The sequence below is a fragment of the Gymnodraco acuticeps genome, unplaced genomic scaffold (genome assembly GCF_902827175.1).
Source record: "Gymnodraco acuticeps unplaced genomic scaffold, fGymAcu1.1, whole genome shotgun sequence".
NCBI lineage: Eukaryota > Metazoa > Chordata > Actinopteri > Perciformes > Bathydraconidae > Gymnodraco > Gymnodraco acuticeps.
In genome coordinates this window covers 1,384,696-1,410,433 of record NW_022989835.1, presented here as the reverse complement: position 1 = coordinate 1,410,433, position 25,738 = coordinate 1,384,696, and the positions used below count along the sequence as shown (strand labels likewise).

The following is a 25,738-nucleotide window of genomic DNA, read 5'->3' as shown; positions in this document are numbered from 1 at the left end:
TTTGAATTTTTTCTATTTTCTATCAACTGCAAAATTAAATGTGGATCTCTCTGGTGGAAACTGTAAAGTTGTATGTCTTTCTGATATTATCACTCGGTCTGGGCTCACCTTTAGTTAGTTGTACAGTAAGTCTATAGAGATGACAACTCCCTGTAGACTCCCTTCAAATTCAAAAGTCCCTTTTATTGGTTTCTATAAATTATTGATTCATGGACTAGCACCAATTACTGTCTATGATCTGATCCTCACATCTTTCGCCCAATTACTTCTCTCCACTCCATGGTTCATTTTAAAGTCTGCAGGGGGATTTTAGTATTTTTTCCTACAAGGACAACTTAACCTGAATGTTAAGATAAAAATAACTATAACGTTTTTTCCATTCAGTTATTATTTGTTCGTATAGTAGAGTTCATTGTTACTGGGGGGATCTGTGACTCCCCTATCATATTGAAATGATCCCACTGATATGTGATTAATATTTACTGTTCACTCTCCTACATCAGCATACTGTACGAAGTTGCTGCTGTTGCAAACAATACAATAACTACCACTGCTGTTTCCCATTAATAGTATAACACTTGCAGACCTCCACTTGGAAGTGGAGCTGAGGCTAACAGGCTCATACTGCGGCCAGTGAGAGGCAGCACATCTCCAAAACCCTGACTGTGAGCAACAGCCTTCTGTCAGTGTGATGGTAAACACTCAATGATTGTCTTTAACCTTTCTTAATACAATGTGACACTTTGTCAGTGCTGTCAACATGAACGCCCATTGTTGTTCTTGGTGATTCAGAGAATCCACTGACAGTCATGACACAGCCCCCAGTGGTGGGTGTCTTTCCAATTGTAGTTATAAAACAACACCAGTAACCACTGGTACCACCACATCAAACACAACTGAAAGCTTTAAGGTCATTTTCAAAGTCATGTGTATATCAGATGCTAACCCTGTGTCATTTCATTCTTAAAGAAAACATTGTTTTCCTGCATACTTAAAAAAGGAAAGTCTTGATGAATTGAAGTAAATGGTTGCCAACCTTTATTGAAACAGCCTCTAACAAACTCTCATACACCTAAAGGGCCTAGATTATAATCCACGATTGTTGTGTGGGTTTGAGAACAGAGGTTTTCATTGTACTGCTATTGCTGAAGGGGGCCCTTCAATTCATTACGACTGTTCCAGTAAAATAAAAGTCTTTCTGGAATCACTGATACACAAACAGTTATTTTTGTGGGTGAAATATTTATTATGCTTCTCAAAATCAGCTTACACTTGCTGTTTTGAGTGCATAAGTGCATCCAAAGGCGAAATATGGCAAAATGCAAAGCTGGACAATTCTCACACTTAACAACCGCCTTCTTGGCTACGTAACGGAAGCTATGCCACCAGCTACGACAGCAATATATAATAAGAGTTATAGATGCAGGTTTTTTTTCACTTTTGAAGTAACATACCACTATACTGGTGTCAAAGAAAGGTATAGGGTTAATTCAAAAGTCTGTAATGATTTGGCTAGCTAGCTAATAGGAGCGATTGTCACTTTCAGCACACTAGCCATGTGAGATTTGTTCACAGTGCACAACACAGTGCACAACATGGTATTGTACTAAGGAAATTCCCGAATTGAGACACAGTTTTAGAGGCATTTTCAAACAGCACGTGAACCAAAGCAACAAAATAATACAGGAGATGGTTTAATTCCCTCAGTCCGCCAACATACAACAGAGAGCAGTGACTCCTCAGTATTTGCTCATTCAGGTATGTGTGTGTTAGTGTGTGTGTGGAGACTAAATCCCACCTTGACCACAGTGAGCAGGCCTTCGTTGGTGGTGGGGTCAGTGGGGATGGAGAAGCGCCCGGTGGGGTCTCCGGCGATGATGCGGTACACAGCAGCCCATGCTGTGGTGTGAGGCTGGTCCTTATCTGTCACCGTCAGGTTCGCTACGATCACATTCACCCGGTTCTCATGAACTTCCCCAAAGAACTGGAAGACAGACAGAAATACATACATTGAACCCTTAGTAGAATGACCCTTAAGTTATGTGACCAAAGTGTCTTATTAGAGAACTAACTGCTTTTGTTTCACACTTTCTTCTTCTTTCTGTTCCACCTTTACTGAGGAGGCTAAACACGTTGGACGTTTCATTGGCTTTTGACTTTCCGCCATCTGCCACTGCTAATAAAAGCTTGGAGGGCTTCAGGGAATATCAGTGTTGATGCCGTGCGTGGACCTACTGTGTCTGTGGTGAACTCGGGGGGGTTGTCGTTGACATCAGTGACCCTGATGACAGTGGTGGCGGTGTTGGACAGGCCGTAGGTGGGGTTCCCCTCCATGTCTGTCGCCTGGATGATCAGTGTGTACTGGGTGACTTTCTGGAAACAAACAGAGATAACAGCTGGACCTCAGATTCTTTCTACCTTCTTTATCATAATATTATTTTTTTAGTGTAACATATATTAAAAATGTTGAGTATTATAGCGCACATTAAAAATATTAAATAAAATAAAAATTAAATTAAAAATATTCGACAATAGTGGAATCTCTTTCTGCCAAAGCACCATTATTGCTTTATACTGCTTAACAATAACGTTCAGATAGCTGATGACAGGATCTGCACAGCTCCTTTAACAATTGAAGAAACCTATTATTTAATTGTATACTCTACCAATGAGTCATAGACTTTTGAGTAACAAATCGAACGTTTTAGATTTAATGTTAAAGGTCCCATGTCATGCTTTTCCGGTTCCCTTGTGTGTTATGAAGCTTTTTATACATGTAAACGGTCTGCTGAATCAAAAACCCTCAAAGTACACCCTGTAGCGAGTAAAACTCTAACACAGAAAATACCTGTCTATGCTGCCCCAGAACGCCTCGTTGGAGATTTCTCTTTTTCCATTTGTTTCTTCCGGCAACCGCATGACGTCATGCGGTTCCCGGAAACCAAACTGGACCAATCTGCGGAGCTCCTCACACACCAGGACCTTTAGCTTACAGGAGCTCCAACAAGCCGTTTAGGACAGAGTGAATACCGGTGAATACACATACTTTACAGAGATGCTGTATGAGAAACCAATGTGAGTTTGGAAAATTGCACAATATAAATCTATTTTAGTAGACCTCAACAATGGAATTATGATCAGTAGAAATGGCCATGACATGGGACCTTTAAGACCTCAGTGAACATATCTTAAACAATAATAAAGGGAAATTACATCTTATGTTGACAGTTTCTTTTTGACTTTATTTTTTAAACAAAAAAAGCTCCTCAATGTTCATCCATATGGTTGTTAGCAGTGTTGTAGTCAAGTCACCAATTCACGAGTCCAAGTCAATCTCGAGTCACCACTCTTCGAGTCCGAGTCCAAGTCCAAATCCGAGTCACCAAGGGAGAGTCGTAGTCGAGTCCGAGTCACCCAAGGAGTGTCCAAGTCGAGTCAAAGTCATCATTACCTGTGTTCGAGTCCGAGTCCAAGTCCGAGTCACCCAAGGAGTGTCCGAGTCGAGCCAGTCATCATTACCTGTGTTCGAGTCCGAGTCCAAGTCCGAGTCACCTAAGAAGAGTCCAAGTCAAGTCCAAGTCTTCGTGGATATATGTGTTGAAATGTAGCTGCTCCTCTACATTGCTTTTACATCTGTCTATTGAACTGCTGTGAAGCCAGTTTGGCTACAATTCTTAGGTGCTATAGGCCTACAAATATAAAGCTTATTACTAATATTATTATTGTTATTATTGTAAATGACCTTTAATATGTCTAACTATATTTAAAATGAGTTACCTTTTAGAGCTAAGTGATTATATTTGCATGCCAATATGTTCCTATGGTAAAGTTTTCGTTTTGCACTTTTATTTTGATAGTAATAAGATCGGGACTCTTATTTTGAAGGAACTTTTACCGGTTAAATCGGTTTACTGATAAAGATTAAGCCCCAGAAAGCACATGGCTACTTAACATGCAAAATTAAGTCATTCTGCATGTTAATAGCCATGTGCTTTCGTGTTATGGATGAATCTTTATTTATTGATTAGATCACGTTACTCTGATGATAGTGTTCAAGACAGCCTATATGTCTGAACTCGATCCTTAGAGTAATGTGTTACGGAGCCTTCTCTTCAATATGGTTACCACATAACGAGCATTTTGCGCTGCTCTTTTCCAATGTGGAAGCAGAATGTGTGAAAGCATACAGCACGATGCGGGGTGTGTCTCTAGACATCTTTAGACTGGAATAGCGGGGCCCAGTATGTGAACTCGCCTCACAGGTGCACACGACAGGATAGGGGACATCAGACTCCAGAGAAAACTTGCTCAAGTCCGAGTCAAAGTCGGAGCGTCAATGTACAAGTCGAGTCCGAGTCATCGTGGGGGGGAAAATGCACGAGTCCGAGTCCAAGTAAGCGTACGCGAGAATTCACGAGTCCGAGTCCAAATCATTGTGCACGAGAATTCACGAGTCCAAGTCCGAGTCGCGTCAATCAGTGCGCGAGTCCGAGTCGAGTCACGAGTCCCGAAAATCGGCACTCGAGTCCGAGTCCAGGACTCGAGTACTCCATCTCTGGTTGTTAGTAAGGTTAAGTTTGGCTACATGACATGGCCTTTATCTTACTTTCATTCTGAGCTCTGTCTGGTTACAATCCTAACTTTAAAAAGCATGAAATGTTGAGCTTAACTGTTGGAGCCAACCAAAACCCATTAATGTCCACCTGCTGTCGTGTTACCAAAGACCCAAAATAGCTACCATGACAAAAACGAATTGATATCCATGACAACTATCAAACTCTATCTGAAGAATAAGACCTTGGCATGTAGTTGACATCTCAAGCAAACAATGGTAAGTTGACTCAGTGTATTTAGCAAAAATACGAGGAAATTACTCCTTGTGGGTACAATGTTTGATGAATATATCAGGGTATATGCGGGAATCTTGAAGTCAAATGTAAGACCTTTTAAGACCTTTTTTAAGACCCTTTCCATACATTTGAAGACCTCATCGCCACTTCAAGTTTTAACCGGTTACATTGGCACAACATTTACTTTATACAGTATTGATTGTCCTTCCTCCTTATCTTCCAACCATTTGGACGCAAACTTGCATTTCCCCATAACGATGTTTAACAACCGGCGTAAACGGACCTTCGCGCGCTATCAAGCAGTGAGCGTGCGATGTCCTGTTCAGATGACGTCAAATCCAACGGGATGCCATAAATAAACTACACAGAATCACACTACACACCTACGCAATGATTGCATTCAGGCAGACTGTAGAATACAACCTCTTTGGACAATTGATATACTTATTGAAAACAAGCTACAAAATGTAATACCTGGGAAAATGCCGTTTAATACTTTTTAATAGCCTTAATTTTCGCAACATTGATTTATCAACTTTTAATACTTTTTAAGACCCCGCGGACATCCTATACACAGCTGACATGTTTCAAAGTGTGTCAGCATGTAAACATTTATTAGATTGAAGTTTAGGATCAGCTGATGCCAGAATATGTACCAACAACTCGAGCTGGGTTTACACTGCAGGGACACAGACTCAGGCTGAGAAGCAGCTGCTCCACCCAAAAAAAAACACACACACACACACCTCCCGATCGAGGCCTGCTGCCACAGTGATGATGTCACCGGTCTTGTTGTTAATGGTGAACATGTTGGTGGAGGGGCTCTGGGGATTCTGGGAGAGGATCTTATATCGCAGCATCCCATTGGCAGTTTTTGGATCATCCTTGTCCACAGATGTCACTGTCATCACAAAAGATCCTGCAGGGAAACACGCAGCAAGTTAACACAGATATATCAGGGGGGAGAGTGTGTGTGTGTGTGTGTGTGTGTGTGTGTGTGTGTGTGTGTGTGTGTGTGTGTGTGTGTGTGTGTGTGTGTGTGTGTGTGTGTGTGTGTGTACCAGGCTTGGATCCCTCCGGTACGGTGCCGTTGAAGATGGTGTGTGTGAACTCTGGTCTGTTGTCGTTCTGGTCGATGACGTTAATGACGATGTCAATGGGGTTCTCCACCTGATTCCCATTCAGGTCCACAGCGTGGGCTCGCAACTGTACGCACACATACATAAAAAAAACATAGAACTTGAATGAAGATAAGATTCCATCAATTAAGATCTATAACATAAGTACAAATACGGTACTTAACAGAACCAGCACAACTGCGAGGCTGACAATGCTAACGAAAATATGTAACGTTTACCATAGTGTTGCTGAATGTAGCATAATCAGCACAGTTACTTATGGGAATGTCAGTAACTGTGCAGGTATTGGCTCATCAAGCAAAGTATTTGGACCTGCTGGTGTTAAATGCAATACAATCAAGCAGGAGTTGTCCTCTGGTAAACTTATATTTTAACATTTTAGAGTAATGCAAAGAATATTTGAGTATTGTGGGTGAAAATAGAACTATATAAGAAGCAGTCCTTTCATGTAGTAGGTTTGGTATGGAAGCTCTATTTATTGTGATCAATCCAAAGCTTAATTGATCATATGCACAATAGCTTCAGTGTAGTTTTGGAAATGAAAATCTTAAGCCTTTTAAATCAACACAAATTGGATTATTAAATGAATTCAAACTACTGCAAAAGAAAAAAACTAAAGAGTAATGAAAACTACGCGGGACTACTAAAGGTCTTATTTTGATTATAGCTTCTATTGAGCTTTTTGAAATAAAGCTTTGAATGTCTGTCATTGTATTATGACGTCATCAACCTTAAATAAAAATTCTCAAAACAAAATCATTGATTTGAATAAGTGATTATTGGGTTTCAATGAGTTTGTCTTTTATCTCAATAAATAAACTTCCTCCAATTAATAAAACTCGGCAGTGCGTGCCTCGCTTTGTGTGATGATAGCTGGAGAGCAAACCATTTTTTGGGATGCAGTTTATATTTTGTCTTTCAAAGACAGAGTATAAGAGTATTTTGTTAAATAAAAACAAGTTGTAAATACTTTTCTCCATAAATTATGATGTTCTTGGACTTTAGAACAGACTGGAGTTATTAGAAATGTTTTGAACAGAAGTCTTATTAGTAGTATATAAGTGTAGTTTAATCTGTATCTGAAACGTCGAATGAATATTTAAAAATAAATGAATTGACATGCAGAACATTTTCATGTGCAGCACTAACATTTTGAATTTGGATATCAACGTTATAAAGTTTGAGAAGAGAGAACATGTTAAGAACATTCACTATCATCTTTTGTTTCATTTCAATGAAGCTGTAGCATTAAAATCAATAATCTATTTATAACTGTGTTGGATGTTCCAAATGATAACAGCAGGACTATGATTTTAAAGGTCCCATGTCATGGTTTTCCGGTTATTACCCGTTCCCTTGTGTGTTATGAAGCTTTTTCTGCATGTAAACAGTCTGCAAAGTCAAAAACCCTCAAAGTACACCCTGTAGCGAGTAAAACTCTAACACAGAAAATACCTGTCTCTGCTGCCCCAGAACGCCTCGTTGGAGATTTTAATTTGTCCATTTCGGGTCCTATTGACGTAACGAAGTCCAAATGGACCAATTGGTCAATCTGCACACACACACACACACACACACACACACACACACACACACACACACACACACACACACACACACACACACACACACACACACACACACACACACACACACACACACACACACACACACACACACACACACACACACACACACACACACACACACACACACACACACACACACACACACACACACACACACACACACACACCACACACACACACACACACACACACACACACACACACACACACACACACACACACACACAACAATCCTTATCTTTTCTCAGACGCGGAGCTCCGTACACACACACACACACACTCACAGCTCAGGCTGTGTGTGTGTGTGTGTGCGCTCAGGCTGAGCTCTGCGGTGTCTCGCAGCAACCAGGAAAAGACACCAGTAATCCAACTCACACTGTCCGCTCCGAGCCTCAAAGGGTGGAGCAGTGAGCCCCGCAACGTCCCGCCAACACGGCACCCAGACCCCACGCAGCATTCTCATATGTTTGTCATTACTGGTGTCATTTTCTGGTTGCTAACAAACGCCATTGTAACACATAAACACGGATGTTCAGCTGTAACGGTGGTTGACTCATCAGAGCACAGTGGGCTCATAGGGAGGGGGGTCAGGAGCTCCAACAAGGCGTGTAGGACAGAGAGTGAATACACATACTATACAGAGATGCTGTTTGAGAAAACCAATGTGATTTTGGAAAATTGAACAATGTAAATCTATTCGAGTAGACCTCAACAATGGAATTATGCTCAGTAGAAATGGCCATGACATGGGAATTTTAATGTTTAAAGCAATAGGTGGCCAAAGTTGCTGAATAAAGCTATTGATTGGCCTTGGACCCTCGCTAAATCATTCCTTCACAGCCTACGTAGCATCTGTATGAGGCTCTCAGTGAGCCAAAGGCTCCCTCATGAATAAACATGCACCAATCCCAGCTCCCAATTCTGACAACTACATCCAATCACATGAATATTCATCAGACAGCTTAAATGCAAATCACCCTGCTGCGACTCCAGATTTCCACCCCCCCGTGTGACTTGTGTGTGTGCATTCCTCCAGATCAAAAGGTTAGACTCTGCTCTGAGAGGTGTGTGTGACTATATTAGATATAGTGAGCAAACACCACAAGTCGGTTTTAAAGAACTTCCTCTTCATCTCTGTGCATGAGAGAGAATAAATCCAGATAGAGTGACAGCAAGGATGAAAATAAAAATGAGGGTGGGGTGGTGTTGCAAGCAGATTAACATCAAGTGAAGCACAAAGTAAATCATACGAAAAAGTAAATAGTCTGTATTAGTGTTACAGTTGGTGTTATTGCATGCTTTTGCTGATTTGAACCAAATTCAAATTCCTTTTTACACAAATCTAGCTAGCATGCTAACTAACTAACTAGCCAAATGACTAAATAACTAACTAACTTACTAGCTACCAAGCTAACTAATTAAATGAAAGTCTTGGGATGGGTATTTTACTTTGGACTGGGCCAGGCTAGCTATTTTCAGTCTTTGTTCCATGCTAGGCTAACAACATTGTGGCTCAAGCTAATATGTATGGTATCAATCTTTTCATTTAACTTAATGACAAGTGATTTCCTTAAATGTTGACATTTTCAAGTCAAAAACTATAGCAGTTGTGTGAAGCTAGAATGCTGTGCCCCTTACGTGACTCCAAAGTCCCTGTTTTTTCCAACAAGATCATTTTTAGAACCACCTACTGTATAGGACATAGGATACATTTGATTGTTTAGCCATCAAGTACATATTTAAATTTATTTTCCTCAATGTGCTTTGCAAAAATTGAAATTCAAGCTTCTTTCCTGTTTTTCTGCCCTCCACCAAAGACTATGGTTCTTTGTGTTCTTTGTTTAAGGTGAAGAAAAAGAACGACTGAAAAAAGAACAAAGTGAAGGTGTCTTTTAGTACAAATGTAATATTAAATGTTTCCCTGCTGTTGACCTTAGCTGTGTGTGAAAAGTCTTACATGGAAGTTGGAGATGTGCTCTCTGTCCAGAGGCTTGGTGACAGACAGCTCGCCTGAGATTGGGCTGATGATGAAGATGCCGGTCGGAGGCTGGTCGGCCCCGGGGCCCGTCACACTGTAACGCAGCATCCTGTTGTTATCTCTGTCTGAGCGAATCTGAAACACAGGCAAACGGGAGAAGAGCAGGGGAGGATTTACAATTAATTTCCTACACAGGGTGGAGTTGGAACAATGGATGTGGTTAGTAATAGATAGTACAGTCATTGTAAAAGTCCCTGCTTTGACTGCTCTCAGAGTTGTGTGGGAGAATTTTCCTCCCAGTTAGAATGACTGCCTGTTTAATGGTAAGAATACAAATATACACGAGTGAAACTAAACTTTATGATTGTGGCCTGGATGTGTCTCATATGTCGGTATGATTTTAGGATTGTAAAAGCAACACTCAGCCAATGCTTGAGGCTGCTGCATCATAACTACAGAAAATCTGATTGGAGCTGAAGTCAAAGTAAACTATGATGCGTCCATTTATATCCTGCTCGCTGTCCATATGATCAGAACCAAGAAGAGGTAGGCAGTTCTGCAAAGACAACGCTCAGCATAAACTCAAGCATGGTTACAAAACACAAAAATACAGGTTTTACTGCAACGCCATTTAATCCACGAAAAAATCTGCAATGTTATTTGTACGATTATATAGAAATGGATGGGGAAGAATATATTATGTGGACATTCCTCAACATACTACTGTACTCATAGTAACAGGATCACTCACAAATTAGTCCCATGAGCTTATCAACACTTGTGACATGTAAAGGATAGGCTATAAGTGTTAAGTAAAATGTGCCATAAAATCTCATGCAATAAAAAATCAATTGAAATCTATAATTAGTATTTTCATAACAAATCAATCTGACACTGACAACACTTAGGCCCATTCCCAAACCGCCCCCTACACCCTACCCCTCTGTTTGCGCGTTCATGCGGAGGGTCCGCCATGTTGAGGGCTGTTCCAAACCAACGAGTGTGGAGCGGTGTGGAGGGGGAGTGGGCTATCAAGCCCTCAAACAGCGAGTCTGCATCGGTGCTGACTTGAGACCGGTCTCTACCTGACCGGTCTCAACGCTGTGTGTGTCCATCAGGAAAGAAGCTGTTAACATGTAGTTCCAGCAAACATCCACTGATAAATTGCGATGTTAACAACCTCATGATAGCCTCATATGTTTTAACTTAGGATCATACCTGTGTTTAGTCTAGAAAAAGGTAAATGTGTGCATTTTATTATAAAGTTGTGTATATTTACAGACTGTTGCAAAAACTAAGAAGCTTATAAACATCAGGTTTAAAACTAATGGCGCATTTACACTGCAGCGGGTAGCCCCGTTTAAGCGTCCTTAATCGTCCTCAAGCGGCCAGGCCAGTTTTTGGTGGCCTTTCCATACAGTCTAGTACCGGCTAGCGGGTACTTTTCCCCTCTTTTTCCGGCCCCTTAAAATCGTGGTTCTATCAGACCAGGGCCAGGGCTGAACTAGTGACGTCAACACTCTCGACTGCTGATTGGTCAGAGAGAATCGTCACAAGATCGCGCGCGAGATCATCCCTAGCGTCGCATATATATCTAGAAGCAAGCTTGCAGCCTTTTTATACACAGCATTTTTGTAAACGGAGGAGCTACAAAAATGGCAACGTCAAAGAAAAGCACACCGTGGTCGACCGAGGAGGTGACGACGTTCCTACATCTCATTGGGGATGATCAAATCCAGCGGGAGCTCGACGGGACAACTCAAAATGTGAACGTTTTCCAGGATGTCTCTGCACAGATGCCCCGCCTACACTGCGTTGCTACCCCAGGTCCTAAACTGTAATAGAAATGCGCCACGGCCTCGGACGGCCAGCGAGGCAGCCCAAGGCCTGAGCGAGGACGCTTAGGGACGCTTAAACGGGGCTACCCCGCTGCAGTGGAAATGTGCCATAAAAGAGCTTTACAAAAAAGTAACACAATGAAAGATGTTTGGAGTTTTATTTGAGTTATTCATTTAAACTTTTTGTCTAAGAGATGCTGATTTGAAACCGTTGTTACATACAGTTACGGCATTTCCTGTTTCTGCCGGAGAGAGGGGAGGCCGTCCCAAAAGCTTGCTGCTGTATTTACTCCCTCCATCTGACAGGAGGGAGCCTCGTTGAGCTGTGAGTGTGGCTACAGACGGAGTTCACTCCATCACGGAGGGGTAGGGTCGAGGGAGTGGTTTGGGATTGGGCCTTAATCTTAATGGAGTGTTAGCCTTAGCTCAAGCTAGCTTTTAGCCGTAGAACCCAAAATAAAGTGTTTGCAGATGAGACAGCTTCAAAGGAGATAGTACAACTGATGTGAGTAAGTTTACTTAGCTTTTGGTGAAGTTTATTTAACATAATGTAAACTGAAGAGTCTGATCTATTTGGGCACCCTTTTAACTTAGAAGTTAACCATAACTCAACATCGGAGACCATTGTTGTATATGTCACTCCCTCATTTACAGCCATCTCTCTCTGTCTCTGATGAAGGCTTAAAAATGGCCCAAAACCTTACTAACTAGCTTTAGGAGCTTTCAGCAGAATCTTAAGTTCCAGACTGCGGTCAGGTGATGACACCTGAGCCAGCTCTATTTGCCAAATAAACGCTGTGACATGCAGTCAAAATCTTGGACAGATGGTTGCATATTTTGTTACATATGCCGCTCGCCTAGGACCACAATGAGATTCCTTTCTCAAATATCACAAAGGTATTTCATGTGTAATGTATCAGTCCCAACTACATGGCTGGAAGCAAGTAAGAGAAGAAAGAAAACATTTCTGGTGCTGCTGTCGCTTTCACAAAGAAAGGTCTGAGAATCGAGATGCTTCTCTGGGTCAGGGCTTGCTTGTGTTATATTCGACCTAAAGATACAACATCAGGTATTTTTACAGCTTTTATATACTATATAACTTAAGAATTAAACATAATTTAAAAAGGAATCCTCCAGGGCTCAATTCTGGGTCCTCTGCTTTATCTTCGTAATTTCCCCCAAAAAGTATTATTATTAATTAATTAATCATAATTCCTATCTCATTGAAGCCAGAATTGACTGCATTAACAGCATAAAAAACAGCAAAATTATCAAATATATGTTGTTAATCGTCCATAAGGTGCATGTAAAGCAGCTGATAATGATCTTACTTTGTAGGCCTTATAATGCATCTAAATGAAGAGGCTTTTGTCCCAGCTGGATGAAAGTTAGTCTATGCTTTTATCTCCAGTTGATTATTGCATTGTCTTCTCTACTGTGCCTTGCATTGTTCCATAGCACATCCCTGAAGTCAGACTTTGAAGGTCATCAGGCACGGGCCTTTTGTGTTGCACGGGTTAAATGCAAAGTTAGTGAAGCTTATTTTTGTTTCTATGCTCCTAGCTGCTGAAATAGTGTCAGTCCAGCTTAGATCCGCCTCGCTGTTAACATTCAAAAACAGACTAACAACATCCCTTGGTTACCGTGCATTTAATTAGCTTTATATTGTTGCGGTTGTCTATTTATATTGCATTTGATTGTTTAACTACAGGTGTATGTGTCTCTGTGTTTAATGTTTGCTGCTTGTTTGTTAACCTCATAGTATTTCCTTTAATATGAATGTGCTATGTAACTGTTGTTTTCGTGTTTCCTTGCTACAGGGCTCGTCAGCGAAGAGTCCTCACTGCTACGGTTAGACAGGCCTTCTTCTTTGTGTGTGCAAGTGTGTGTGTGTGTGTATACGCGTATGTCTTACTCTGACGAGGTCCTCAGGGAACTGTCCTCGTGAGTTTTCGGCAACGTTGATAGGCGGAATGACCCAGTCCCTCTTCACCCGCCTCAGAGTGCCATCACCCCTGACAACCATGCTGCGCCATGGAAACAAGATCTCTGGTACCCGCTGAGTCAGTGTTGCATCATCAAGCTTTACCTGCAGAGACAGTAAACAAGTGTTGTGTACTGGGCTGCACACACACATTGACACACATACACACACAGCTGAGCTTCAGGGGAGGCTTGGTGACTCAGGGTATTTCTGACCTCGTTCCAGTAGCTTGGATTAATGCTCTCATTATAGTTTGTCTGATAAACGACCACCACCTGTCAGTGTGTGTGCACGTGTGTGTGCGTGCATGTGTGTGTGTTTGTGTGTGTGTGTGTAGCTACACTGCAGGATCTACAGTGGATAATAAGTCAAAGAAAAGCTTCTCATGGCCCCACAGCCCAAAGATTACCTGCTGCTTATGTATTACATTGTAAAACCTACAAAAACAAAAGAAGATTAAAAAAAATGTCATTACGTAAGAGCGAGGTTATCAAGTCAATTACTAACTCCAACAAAAAAAAAAACAAGAGAAGTAGAGAAGAAACAGTGCAGTTCAAAGAGTAAAGGAGTTTATATTTCTTTGTGATTGAATTATATTCATTATAGTTTTATCTACAGTGAACAAGAATGATCGGACTAGGAACTGCACGAGAATAAAAGAGTAGGTTATTAATGACAGTCTTGTCTCAAAGTAAGTGATTTGATCTGCATCTTCAGTTTTATCTGTCACATTCAGTGTTCCTTACAGTTCCTTGGAGCTTCTGGGTAAATCATTGCAATTCTTTCAAATGATCATTTTTTTCCTGATTTTCGTTGGGCTAGAGTCAAAGTAATGCAACACTATTTCAAATGAAAAGCCTTCCAGGAAAGTGGAAGACGTTGGAAGACTTTACAAAGAGAATATCATAACAGTAATTGAAAAATGGCAAAGTCCTATATGCTGAATGAAAACAATAACTCCGGTAAATGGAGAAAGAGCAGGAAGAGAAGTAGAATGTGACAATTTTTGTAATAATACTTCACCCTATCAAAAGGGGGAATAAGAGGCAAAGGCCGTTGTATTACGTTTATAATAAAAGCCTTTTTCCACTGCAGTTGAAGTTAATACATATTGGGGAATTACATATTTGAGAACAAAGAATTTAGATGTAGAGGACGGAGATGTAAAACTTGATATAACTAAATTGTTGTATTCTGATTTAATCTGTCAGGCATATACTAAATTGACTGACATCTTGAGCTTGCTGACTGCCATGGCTGCTCTCTGTGAGTTCTCCTCATAAAGGATTGTTGACAGCTGATTCTCTTCCTCCCTGATAGCAGCTAAAGCGTATGGCAGCCGGCTATTTCTGGGCTTTGTTTAGAAGAACAGCCAATCAAGACAAGTGTCTGGTCTACATGCATGCAGAGGGCCTTATTATCGCTGTGGTACATGAAACAAACCAACAGATGGCTGTTTGACTCACTTTGTCTCTGCAATCAGCACTTGGCTAAACTCCGACGCCTGCTGAGCTGGAGCGCTGCTATTATATGTGTACACTTCATTCAACATTACTGAGGCCCATAGCGCTCATTGTGCTTCACACATCCCCACACTGTGATTCAGGTACCATGTGTTAATGATTAGATCTGTATGTGCTGTATATTCACTGAGACACAGTGAAAGAGGAAAACAAGCATTGGATGAGCAGTGTTCTCCATTGAATATGATACTGTGTATTGATAGCCTATATGCAAGCTTCATGAATGACTAAATAAGTTTGTGTGGGTTACATCCGACATCAAGATACTTCATCAGGTATTTCTACATCTATTAAGAACTTTTTATACACTGCAGGGACTTATATCTTATATACTTGGACCAGAATATATGTTGCAAAAGTATATCGTTAAATATTCCTGTCCCGTTGAAACCTGCATTGAGTGCATTAACAGCATCATTTAGTGACCAGAATGTAGGCCTAAAAAAAAGTTTGGACACCCCTGATCTAAAGAAAAAATAGGCTTTTTTTTAATAACTTGATGAAAAAGTATTAATGCTTTTATCTCCAGTTGCTTATTGCACTGTACTCTCCACTTGGCCTCACTTTGCTCCATAGTACATCTCCCTGAAAGGCTTGTCAGACTTTGAAAATCATCTGGTACGGACCTTTTGTGTTGCAAAGGTTAAATGCAAAGTTGGTGAAGCTTCTTTTGGTTGATATGCACCCAGCTGCTCGAATATTGTGTAAGACTGAATAAGGTCTGCCTCATGGTTAAATGTATAAGTAGACAAACAGCACTTTTAGGAGAAGAAACTATTTGTTTAGCAAACAGTTAAGTTGGACACATGTATCATGTTGGATGGTTAAGAAGAGATTAGAAAAAAACATTTTTAAGCTCAACAGGGTCAAATAAAAATACATTTCTGGGCCTTGTGACATCTAAAAGAGGGTCTACATGCAAACACTGCTTCTGTTTTACCTGCAGAGGTCCCGTGCTGTTGGCCTGTGGATGAAGGTGGAGGTGCACTCTGGTCTTCCACACCTGTTTGGACTGCAGGTCTCTTGCGTAGATCACCTCCAGAGATTCTTCATTCCCCACCAGGCTGAGTCGGCGCAGGGCAAAGACAACACCGTCCCCGCTCACCCCGAAATCAGACGAATCTCCAACCTCCATCCACACCTTCCCTCTACCGCAGTCCATGAAGCTCACTGAGAGAGAAAAAGAGAGGGAAACAGTCGTCAGCATCAGGGGAAAAACAGCAATCAGCTGTGTGCTGCTTTGGGAGGAAAAACATCCACCAGTGGGGTCATGTTCATATATGGTCATTTATTTTTCTTAAAGATGACACTAAGCCTGTCCCGATAATTAATTTTGTTGGACGATACATTTTCCTGGAAATTATTGCGATAAACGATAATATTGTCGGCACCGTTTTAAGACCATTTTAGACCACTGACATAATGATAATATATAATAAATTAATAATTCAAGTACATCCTTTCAAACAGAACCTTTTATTGAACATTCAACATTGCAAATGAAATGTGAAATAATATTCAAATATATAAATGAAATATAATAAATAAAACAAATTAATTAAATTATAAAAAAAGTAAACTCCTCCCACAGCAGACTGGGGAAACCACTTCCTGTGGGTTTAGTTGTGTAGACGGGGGAATGTTGATACATGATGATGTCATTTTTAAATACTCTATGTTTTTATCTGGCTGTTAAATATTCAACCATCGTCGAACAAACAGATACAGATGATATGTGAAGCTGTCAAACAGAGCAGGATTTTAACCTTCAAACAGCCTAAGAGGACATTTAAGGAGGCTTATAAGAGGTTGAGGAAAAAAGAGTAGATGCTTGAGTAACAAAAGAAAGAAGTGATGTAAAACCGGACTTAGAGGAAAGATCGATGGACCTGGCCAGGGAGAGTAGCCAGCCCGTAAACCCCAAAGCTGAAGATGGGATTTGCCAAGGTAAAACCATAAATGGGCAGAAACAGGAGCAATTTTCAGCAGCAATAGCAGGCTTTTTCTATCCCAGCAATGTTCTCCTCTCTATTTGTACGCCAAGTTTAGCCTACTTCAGAGAGGAAACAGCTTTGTGATGCCTGAGGGGGGAGGTGCGCGGCCCTGTGACTGCATTACCAGAAATCATTGCAAGTTTGTCCGTAGTGTGATGTGAGCAGACACAGCACACTCATGCAGAACAAAGCTGTCAACGGCAAATGTCAGCTCATCACAGTCGGCACATTAACACCAAGCCAGTGCCTTCAGAACAGCTTCCTTCTCAGCGTGGGGACACACGGAGGATCAGAGCACGAAAGGCAGCATGGAAATGAGGAATAGATTTCCACAGACATTTGAAATGTTTTGATGCTTACATTTTCAACACAGCCTGCAGAAAAGTGGATTCTAGGACACAGCTAAGGTTATTTCATTATAAATAAATCTGTACATCAATTAAAATAGCCCATGGGACACCTATAAATGGCTTGTTTTGTCCATCTTTAACCAAATACATTACATTTACAGGAATACAAAACCAGCAATTGTTTGCTTTGACACTGAATGGATTATTAAAATAACTAATACATGGTCCAAGCAGTAGGGTTAGGGTTCAAAATCATGGGCAAATCTGGCTTCTTTCCAATATCTGTTCAAACCTAAGTTCATGTATTTATGCTTAATTAAGCTTAAGGCCTTAACATTTGAAAGTAACCAAAGTTATGAAAGATTTATACTCAAAGAAGCCATTAAGATCTGCAATATATGTTGTATCCCTGAAAAAATACTGCAATTGTAAGTCTATTATGAGTTCAATTGTGTAGACAGCATATTGATGCCACATGTAGGCTATGACATGTGAAAGTGGACACATCTCATCTTTAAAGGAGGTCCCAGTTCCAGACTGTTATGATTAGAAGCTTAAAGTACTGATATTAGAAAGAAAAAAGGAGAGGTCTGCAAACATAACCTGAACAATAATGCACATTCTTTGCCAATAAACAGCCTAATGGTGGCTTTGTGATGCTGAACTTGCGCACTGTCCATAAATCATTGAAGCCTGTTGTTTCACTTAACCCAACCCCAGCAGACAGAGAGTCTTGAGAGGGTAATAATTCATGAATTTCAATTAAATTAAGATGACTCCAGGCTCCAACTCCAGCATGGTTATATAAGAAGAACAAAAATATAATTTCAACGACTGCGTTGGCCCTCATCATGGTCATTGTACTTCAGTAATGCATTCTGGCATATCACATCATCATCAACTAGCAGAGTTTTTCCCCACAGGATGGCTAGTGCTGTGTTCACACTTCATATAGAAGGGATGTTAGCGATTCCCCTGTATACTTTAGTGATTCCCCTGTATACTATACATATGAGTTCATTTACCTTGAAGAACATCCCTTTGTTTGCCTTTTTTAAAAAGCTGCCATATTACTTAGTAGCAGGTCAAGTTTTTATGTCACAAGAACAGTATGGATGCTTATAGAGTGCTTTAGTGATGAAGCCAGGCTTCCCTTGAACGAAAGAAGCATTGATTTTCTTATATTTGGCAAGCACACATTTACTTTTCATGTTTTGTTTAGAAAAAAAAGTCATAAGCTAACGTTAGGCTTAAAGCTTAGCAAATAGATATTTTGCCTACAAGGGACGAGTCCGAAATGAAACAGGTTGTAACCCAACCCTAGTCTGCACTAGTTGTAAAACATAACAAAAAAAGGATAATGTCCATATTTTGTTTGGCGCTAAAAACTCACTTATACATATTTTATGTCTTTAATGGCTGTTTTCCCGTATTCAGAATGCTAATTTAATCACCTTATGTCGGCTGGTAGAAACACACTTTATTCAGTTTATTTTTAGTTGGGTTGTGAAAGTCCATTTGAAATGTGCTTGATGGATGGATGGAAATAGCACTTATGAGAAAAGACAGACAGGAAGAGGGACAGAAGGAGAGAGGGAAACTAAGAGGGGGTGACCACGGAAAACTAACCACTAAGCACTGCAGAGATTCCCTGAAGTGTGTGTGTGCGTGTGTGTGCGTGTGTGTGCGTGTGTGTGTGTGTTGACTCTCCATATTCATGCTTTCCATATTTTATTGTATCCGAGTACAGTGTGAATCGAATTGTTTCAACACAATAATGCATGAGCAGCTTTTTATTACATAACTCCCATGAGTTCTCTGTGATTTGTGGTCCTAATCGATAACCCGATGAAACAAATGCAAAATGCATCTCTAACATTTTCAGGAAATGTGAAATAAATACCAAGATGTATGAGGGAGAATGTTGCTGTGCTGAAAGATCCTTCTTAATTTCTGATTATTTCAGTCTGTGCTTAAAAATATAAAACTGCTGTCTGATGTCAGATTTTCTGTATGAATAAGATATTAAAGGAGACATATTATATTATGCTTATTTTCAGGTTTATATTTGTATTGTGTGCCTGTAATGTGACATGTTTCCATGCTTTAACTTTCAAAAAGCTCTTTATTTTCCTCATACTGCCTGTGCTGCAGCACCTCTTTTCACCCTCTGTCTGAAACCAGAGCCCAGTTTGCTCTGATTAGTTAGCTGGCCGGCTCTGTTGTGATTGGTCAACCACTTGGAGATGCCCCGCCCCTTAGCCTATCACGTACAATGTGTTGGCATGCTAGCCGAAAGAAGAGCATGTGTTACATAGTGATGTCACTATGTTATGCAAAAATGAATCCAAAGGTTTCAGGCAGGGGGGGGGGGGGGGGACTTTGGGAGTTTAGCCTTACAGACCATTTAGATAACACCTACAGTATAACACACTACAGGTGAGGGGAACCACCAAAAAGCAAAATAGGGGCCATTTTAGGCCAAATAAATTACGAGATGAAGATGTATTCCTCTTGGAACATCTTTACAGAACATTTTCTGTTCAAAAACACCCAACAAACCTTAGATCACAGAGATCTAAGTGTGCATTCACACCTAATAGTCCGCTTTTGTTACATTGTTTCATTTTTCAGAAGGTTCGGTTTGCGTTCACACACAAAACTCAAACGGACTATAAACTTTAAACACAAGTCATGTGCACGGAAATGCTGTTCAACCATTGGTCAGACATTAAGGGGGTAAAAACGCAAATCCCGGCAATTTCTACCGGAGCCTCCGCCATGGAGCATCGGCACTTTCGGCAGGTTATTCTCATGCTGTTAATCTGGAGATCAACAGACACTAGCGGCCCGCGCATATGATTATATAATCAGACAACGTCCGTTAAAACATTATAACACATATAATGAGAGACGTTCTGCAGTAAGGAGGAGGTTTCACAGACGACAGGTGTTCTTACTTTTATGTAGTTGACGGAGAATTTTTACTTTACACGACACTGTTCAACACTTAATTCTGCTTCACTCTTTAACTAAACAACCGCGGATGTCTTGAAAGACTCTTTCGCTAAAGATTTTGAAGATATCCGCGTTCTTGTGACACGTAAATACTACGCATCCTATGTTTTGGTGCGGACTGCGTTCACACCAGCAATGAACCGCTCCAGAGTTCGCAAGCAAGCGTTCCGAGACCACCTATGTTAGTGGACCAGAGTCTGATTGTTTAGTACACTTAAGAGGTCTCGGATTGTGTTCACAACGACCCAAATTAACCGCACCAAGCTGCTAAACGCACCAGGGTTTGATTCAACCGGACTATACAAGGCAGGTGTGAACGCACCCTTAGGCCCCGGCCACACGAGGACGATAACGGTAAAACGCATACGCAAACGCAAAAAAGGCTTCCGTCCACACGCAATAGACACCGGAAAGTTTCTGTCCACACGAGACAGCTCCGTTTAGCTCCAACCGCTGGAGAAGCTGCAGTACATATGCCGAGCCTGTACGTGGTCCTGTAACATCCTCCACAAAAGCAGCAAAGAAGCATGGTTGTCATGGTTGCCCTTCTGTTTATTCTCCGCGGTGGGGGCCGAGGGAACCGGGCAGAGTTTTTCGCCAGTCAACGTGTATTAAAGTTTAAATCTTCCGACAACATTATAAAAGTGCCGGTCAAAGGTCTTCTTTGTTATTTATTGAGCTTTAAAACAAATGAATAACGACTCTATATAATATAATAATAAAATACACGGAGCCTCTCTTTTTCCTCCCTCTCTTCTGACAGCGTCAGTGTCTGTTTCATGCAGCAGCTGATCCAGTAATGAGTGACCCGGCCGACAGTAAAAATAAACATATTTATAACTAATTTAGGTAGTTTGAGAGGTAATTAAAATAGCTAAGGATGATGATCTGACTTGAAGTGTGTGTTTTGCTCCGTTCACCGCCGCATCACAGCTGAAGGAACTGCAGGTGAGCAGAGCTGCGTGTCTCTGTCCTGTCAGATTAGACTTCACTCGCGTTGAGGTCCATATCGAGAGAAAGATAAATAATATGAATTGAGTGTGCAGTTTACTTTGACGCGGGGGTGAGCAGCAGAGGCGGGGCTATTGCCTCATCATTATCAGAAAATGATCGTATAGGGCGTACACACGGAGCTGTTTGACCCCCCAGAGCGTTGCGTATGCCGTTCTATCCACCTTGGGACCCGTTATCGTTACCGTAGTCGTTTAGTGCCGTATTCTGTCGTCGTAGTGTGGCTGAATGGTCTATATGACACAAAACGGTAACGGAAACGACCGTTATCGTCCTCGTGAGGCCGGGGCCTTAATGTCTTCTTTGAAAGCAGCCGTGAGCCCTGAGATTACACAATATATAAAATGGAATTATCTACTTCCTGATCAATTCACATCGTGTCTGCATCTTCTGAATGTTTTCAGCCTCCAGGCCTCCTGTGATCATGAATCAAATCAAACAAGCTATAAAGGCAAAATCATTTTCTGGTTGAACTTTTCGATGTATGCATGCCTTGACAGGATGGAAGACACTTTGTTTTAAGGCATTATCAGGTTAAGAATCACTGGCAATACGGTGTTGTGCAGTAACAATCTCTCAGAATGTATCTTATCCATCTGAGCAAAGTGCCTGAGATTGTATTTAATAATGGATAATGAAAACTTTGTATTGGTGGTCTCATAACACTACTCCTGTGTGACTACGTATAAAAAGCGAATTATTTAAAAAATATTTAAAAGCGCTAACAAAATAAAAATAAATCTATTATTATACATTGTGAGGGTAAAGGTATCCTTTAGTGAGGATTGTGAAGAATACTATTGATCTCACGTGTGATATTTCATATAAAACTGTCAATTTGACGTTTAATTCCCTTGGCAACTGTAGATGTATAAATGGTACTTTTTTATGTTCAGCTCCAATGGAATAGTCTTATCTCCAAGCTGCATGATTTGACGAATTGAAAAAAATAACTTAAGCCTCAGAATCTGTAGACACTGAAATATTCTTTACGCGAAAATTATTTGATGAGACAAACAGGGTTACTACCAGAGTTGTAATAATATTACTTTTGTCAGTAACAGAGTAGTGTAACGCGCTACTTTTATAATTCAGTAATCACACTACAGTTACTAACATTGCCCCGACACGCGTTACTTCGTTACTTACTAAAAATCAGTCATAATCATCAGACTGACAAGAGGGGTTTCCGCCACAGGTTTATATGTACGTAATCTGCGCGCGCGTCCACATCTCCACGTGCAATGCTGCATAAACATGGCTGAGTCAGCGATAACTTTCGAGGGGTGGAGGTATGCCATTACTTTTGAGTTCGTCCGAAGAATAGACAGGAATGTGACGGTGAGGTGCAAACTGTGTCCAGGCCAGAAGCTGTTATCCACTGCTGTAAACACCACATCTAACCTCAACACACACCTGCAAAGAACACATGCTAAGGTGAAGCTACCGCACACGCTATTTGTTGTTTGTTTAGATCACGTAGGCCCATTCCCAAACCGCCCCCTACACCCTACCCCTCCGTTTGCACGTTCACGCGGAGGGTCCGCCATATTGAGGGCTGTTCCAAAGCAACGAGTGTGGAGGGGGATTGGTCTATCAAGCCCTCAAACAGCGAGTCTGCAGCGGTGCTGACTTGAGATCGGTCTCTACCTGACCGGAGTCACGCTGTGTGTGTCCGTCAGGAAACAAGCTGTTAACATGTAGTTCCAGCAAACATCCACTGATAAATTGCAATGTTAACAACCTCATGATAACCTCATATGTTTTTAACTTAGGATCATACCTGTGTTTAGTCTAGAAAAAGGTAAATGTGTGCATTTTATTATAAAGTTGTGTATATTTACAGACCGTTGCAAAAACTAAGAAGCTTATAAACATCAGGTTTAAAACTACAAGAGCTTTGACACACAATGAAAGATGTTTGGAGTTTTATTTGAGTCATTAATTTAAACTTTTTGTCTAAGAGATGCTGATTTGAAACCATACAGTTACGGCATTTCCTGTTTCTGCCGGAGAGAGGGGAGGCCGTCCCAAAGCTTGCTGCTGTATTTACTCCCTCTATCTGACAGGAGGGAGCCTTGTTGAGCTGCGAGTGTGACTACAGACGGAGTTCACTCCGTCACGGAGGGGTAGGGTCGAGGGAGTCGTTTGGGATTGGGCCGTAGTCTGTTCTTCTTCTCTGTCTTCCGGTTGTTGCCTCTTTTGAATGACGCTTGCTGGTAAGGAGAGTTATTGCCACTCACGCATGCGCAGTTCGTACGTGCTCGGCTGAAGTCTTTGCGGTGTGTTCCAGTGCGACACATGGCCAAGACGCAGGAGAACACGCCGACGCAACAGCGTGAGCAGAGATATACTGCGCAAAATACAGATAGCAGGAGACAGAGGACAGCCATGGTCAGATAGGAAAACATTCAGGATCTGGATCAGACTTATGCGACAATGGAAACTGAACTAAAGAGAACATTTGAAACTTTAGCAGTCTGCGTGATCTGCCTGTAGGGAGGGGCTGGCCGGCCCTGCGAGTAAAGTAACGAATAAAGTAACGAGTAAAGTAACGAAATACTTTATGTAGAGAGTAACGAAGTAGTGTAATATATTACTTTTTTTTAAAGTCATATGTAATATATTACATTTTTTTTAGTAACGACCCCATCTCTGGTTACTACATAGAAATCTTATCATTATTACATTTAGTCAATAGACTTGAGAATACGGCTTAAAGGAAATGTCCCGTTGTCTAAAATCGACAGGGTTCCTCCTCTGGGCAACATGAATCTGCTGGAGTTTCTTTGATTTTGGCCCAATGGTGGTGCTAAATTAATTCCTATCATCTTGTGGACCCCATTATCTTCAGCAAATGAACACCAGGCAATTAGGTGCTTGGGTAAACTTTCTGCTGCATTTGTTGAGGGATAAATAAGACCCAGAATTGGCCCATCAAGGCGCCAAAGCAATGAGGAAACACCATATTTCATTGCACTTCCGTAAAAGCAGGGGACGTAAATGTGAAATATTTTGAAAAGGATTGTTTAAATCAAAGCAGCAGAGTTGAAGGTATCCCGATTATATCCCAATCTATCAATTCCTTTGCCCTTTGTGGAAAGGTTTTTGTTATAAAAAGGTAGGTTAAGCCCAAGCTGAAATATCCATAATGACATCACCAGGATATCAGAGCTATCATTTCTGGTTTTATTTCAGTTTACGTTTCCTTTAAACTGTCTTATATTTCTTTAAAATGTGTTTCTATTTTAGTTCTACTTTAACCTATTGCTATATTTTATTGGTTTTAACCACCAAATTGTTCTGTTTTCTTTCAAAATTGATGACTTATGAATCGCCATGACTTTGTAACTTGGATTTTGAAATGTTTTTGATAAATAAAGATTATTGTTACGGTTATTACTATAGTCTTAACTTGGAAATCTGTCCCCAGAGCCTCAGAATTTATCATTCAAAGGTCTCAAAATGTGTAGAGTGGCCCATAATTATGACATGTCAAGCAGCCCGCTTATTGTTCGCTGCTTAACATAGTTGATGGCCATGAAGAAGAAACACCAACAACATCCCATCGTGATCCGACCAACAGAAAGTGAAGATGTATTGGCGCACCTGAATAAAAAAAGTGAGCCGCACCAATGAAACTCAAAAGTAGGTCTCAAGTCCTTCCCCCCCCCATTGCGCTGAAACATCCTCCACTCTCTGATACTTCACCAGCTCTGTGTAAATGCTCACACATTATCCATGGTCATGTTCAAAAACACTCATGCTGCTACGTAATGTTAGAGTTGTCTTCTTTGACACCCCCCATCCTCCCCCTTTCCACTTCGCGATATAGAGGGAATTGGGTCAGAACTAATCATGGGGCGTTCAGAGTTGCTGGGCAGCAGTGAGTGGTTCCCAGTTCATCCTCTCATATTCAGCTAGCTCAGCATAACAACATGCACGGACATTTCTACACCAACACACTCAGCGGCGTGCACGGATCAGAGCGTAACTGAAGCTGATGGAGCAAAAGCAGTGAGAAAATTAAGTTTAACTTTGTTTTATCCAATTAGCTAAACTAATTGAGCCTTTGTTGCACACAAACATTCAACCATACAGTCTTCAGACATTTTGCTCTTGCTCTAGTCTAGGGAACGCAATGTTATTCCATCCATCAGTCCAAATATCCGTACTGAAAGATCTCATAAACTTCTGGATGGATATAATGCAACTTGGTCCCCAGAAGATGATAATGAGGGCTGTCAACACTGCATTAAATCTGTAGACCTTAACGCATTAAAAACAAATTAACACATTACTCACATTACCAAGTTTGACCCCAATTTCCTCCCGTAATTCAAGTGCAGATGTTTACCATGAATTGCATGACAGTGAAAGGGGAAAGGATTCAGAGAAATTGGCGCAAGCTACATGTATTACAGTGACTGAAGACCAATTGACATTAGTAATCCAACACTACCT

The 25,738-nt window shown here is 41.0% G+C and overlaps 1 protein-coding gene across 5 annotated transcripts in view; it reads right to left on the bottom strand.

Moving 5' to 3' along the window:
- Nucleotides 1-25,738, bottom strand: part of LOC117558883 (cadherin-2-like) — a 159,995-nt gene that overhangs the window by 43,459 nt on the left and 90,798 nt on the right. For all 5 annotated transcript variants that reach the window (XM_034235381.1, XM_034235400.1, XM_034235392.1 and 2 more), the window contains 7 exons: nt 15,842-16,071; nt 13,310-13,483; nt 9,536-9,691; nt 5,912-6,056; nt 5,597-5,769; nt 2,236-2,373; nt 1,799-1,984 (listed from right to left, as the gene is read on the bottom strand). In XM_034235381.1, the coding sequence (XP_034091272.1) occupies nt 1,799-1,984; nt 2,236-2,373; nt 5,597-5,769; nt 5,912-6,056; nt 9,536-9,691; nt 13,310-13,483; nt 15,842-16,071 (1,202 nt within the window). The remainder of the gene's footprint in view (nt 1-1,798; nt 1,985-2,235; nt 2,374-5,596; nt 5,770-5,911; nt 6,057-9,535; nt 9,692-13,309; nt 13,484-15,841; nt 16,072-25,738) is intronic.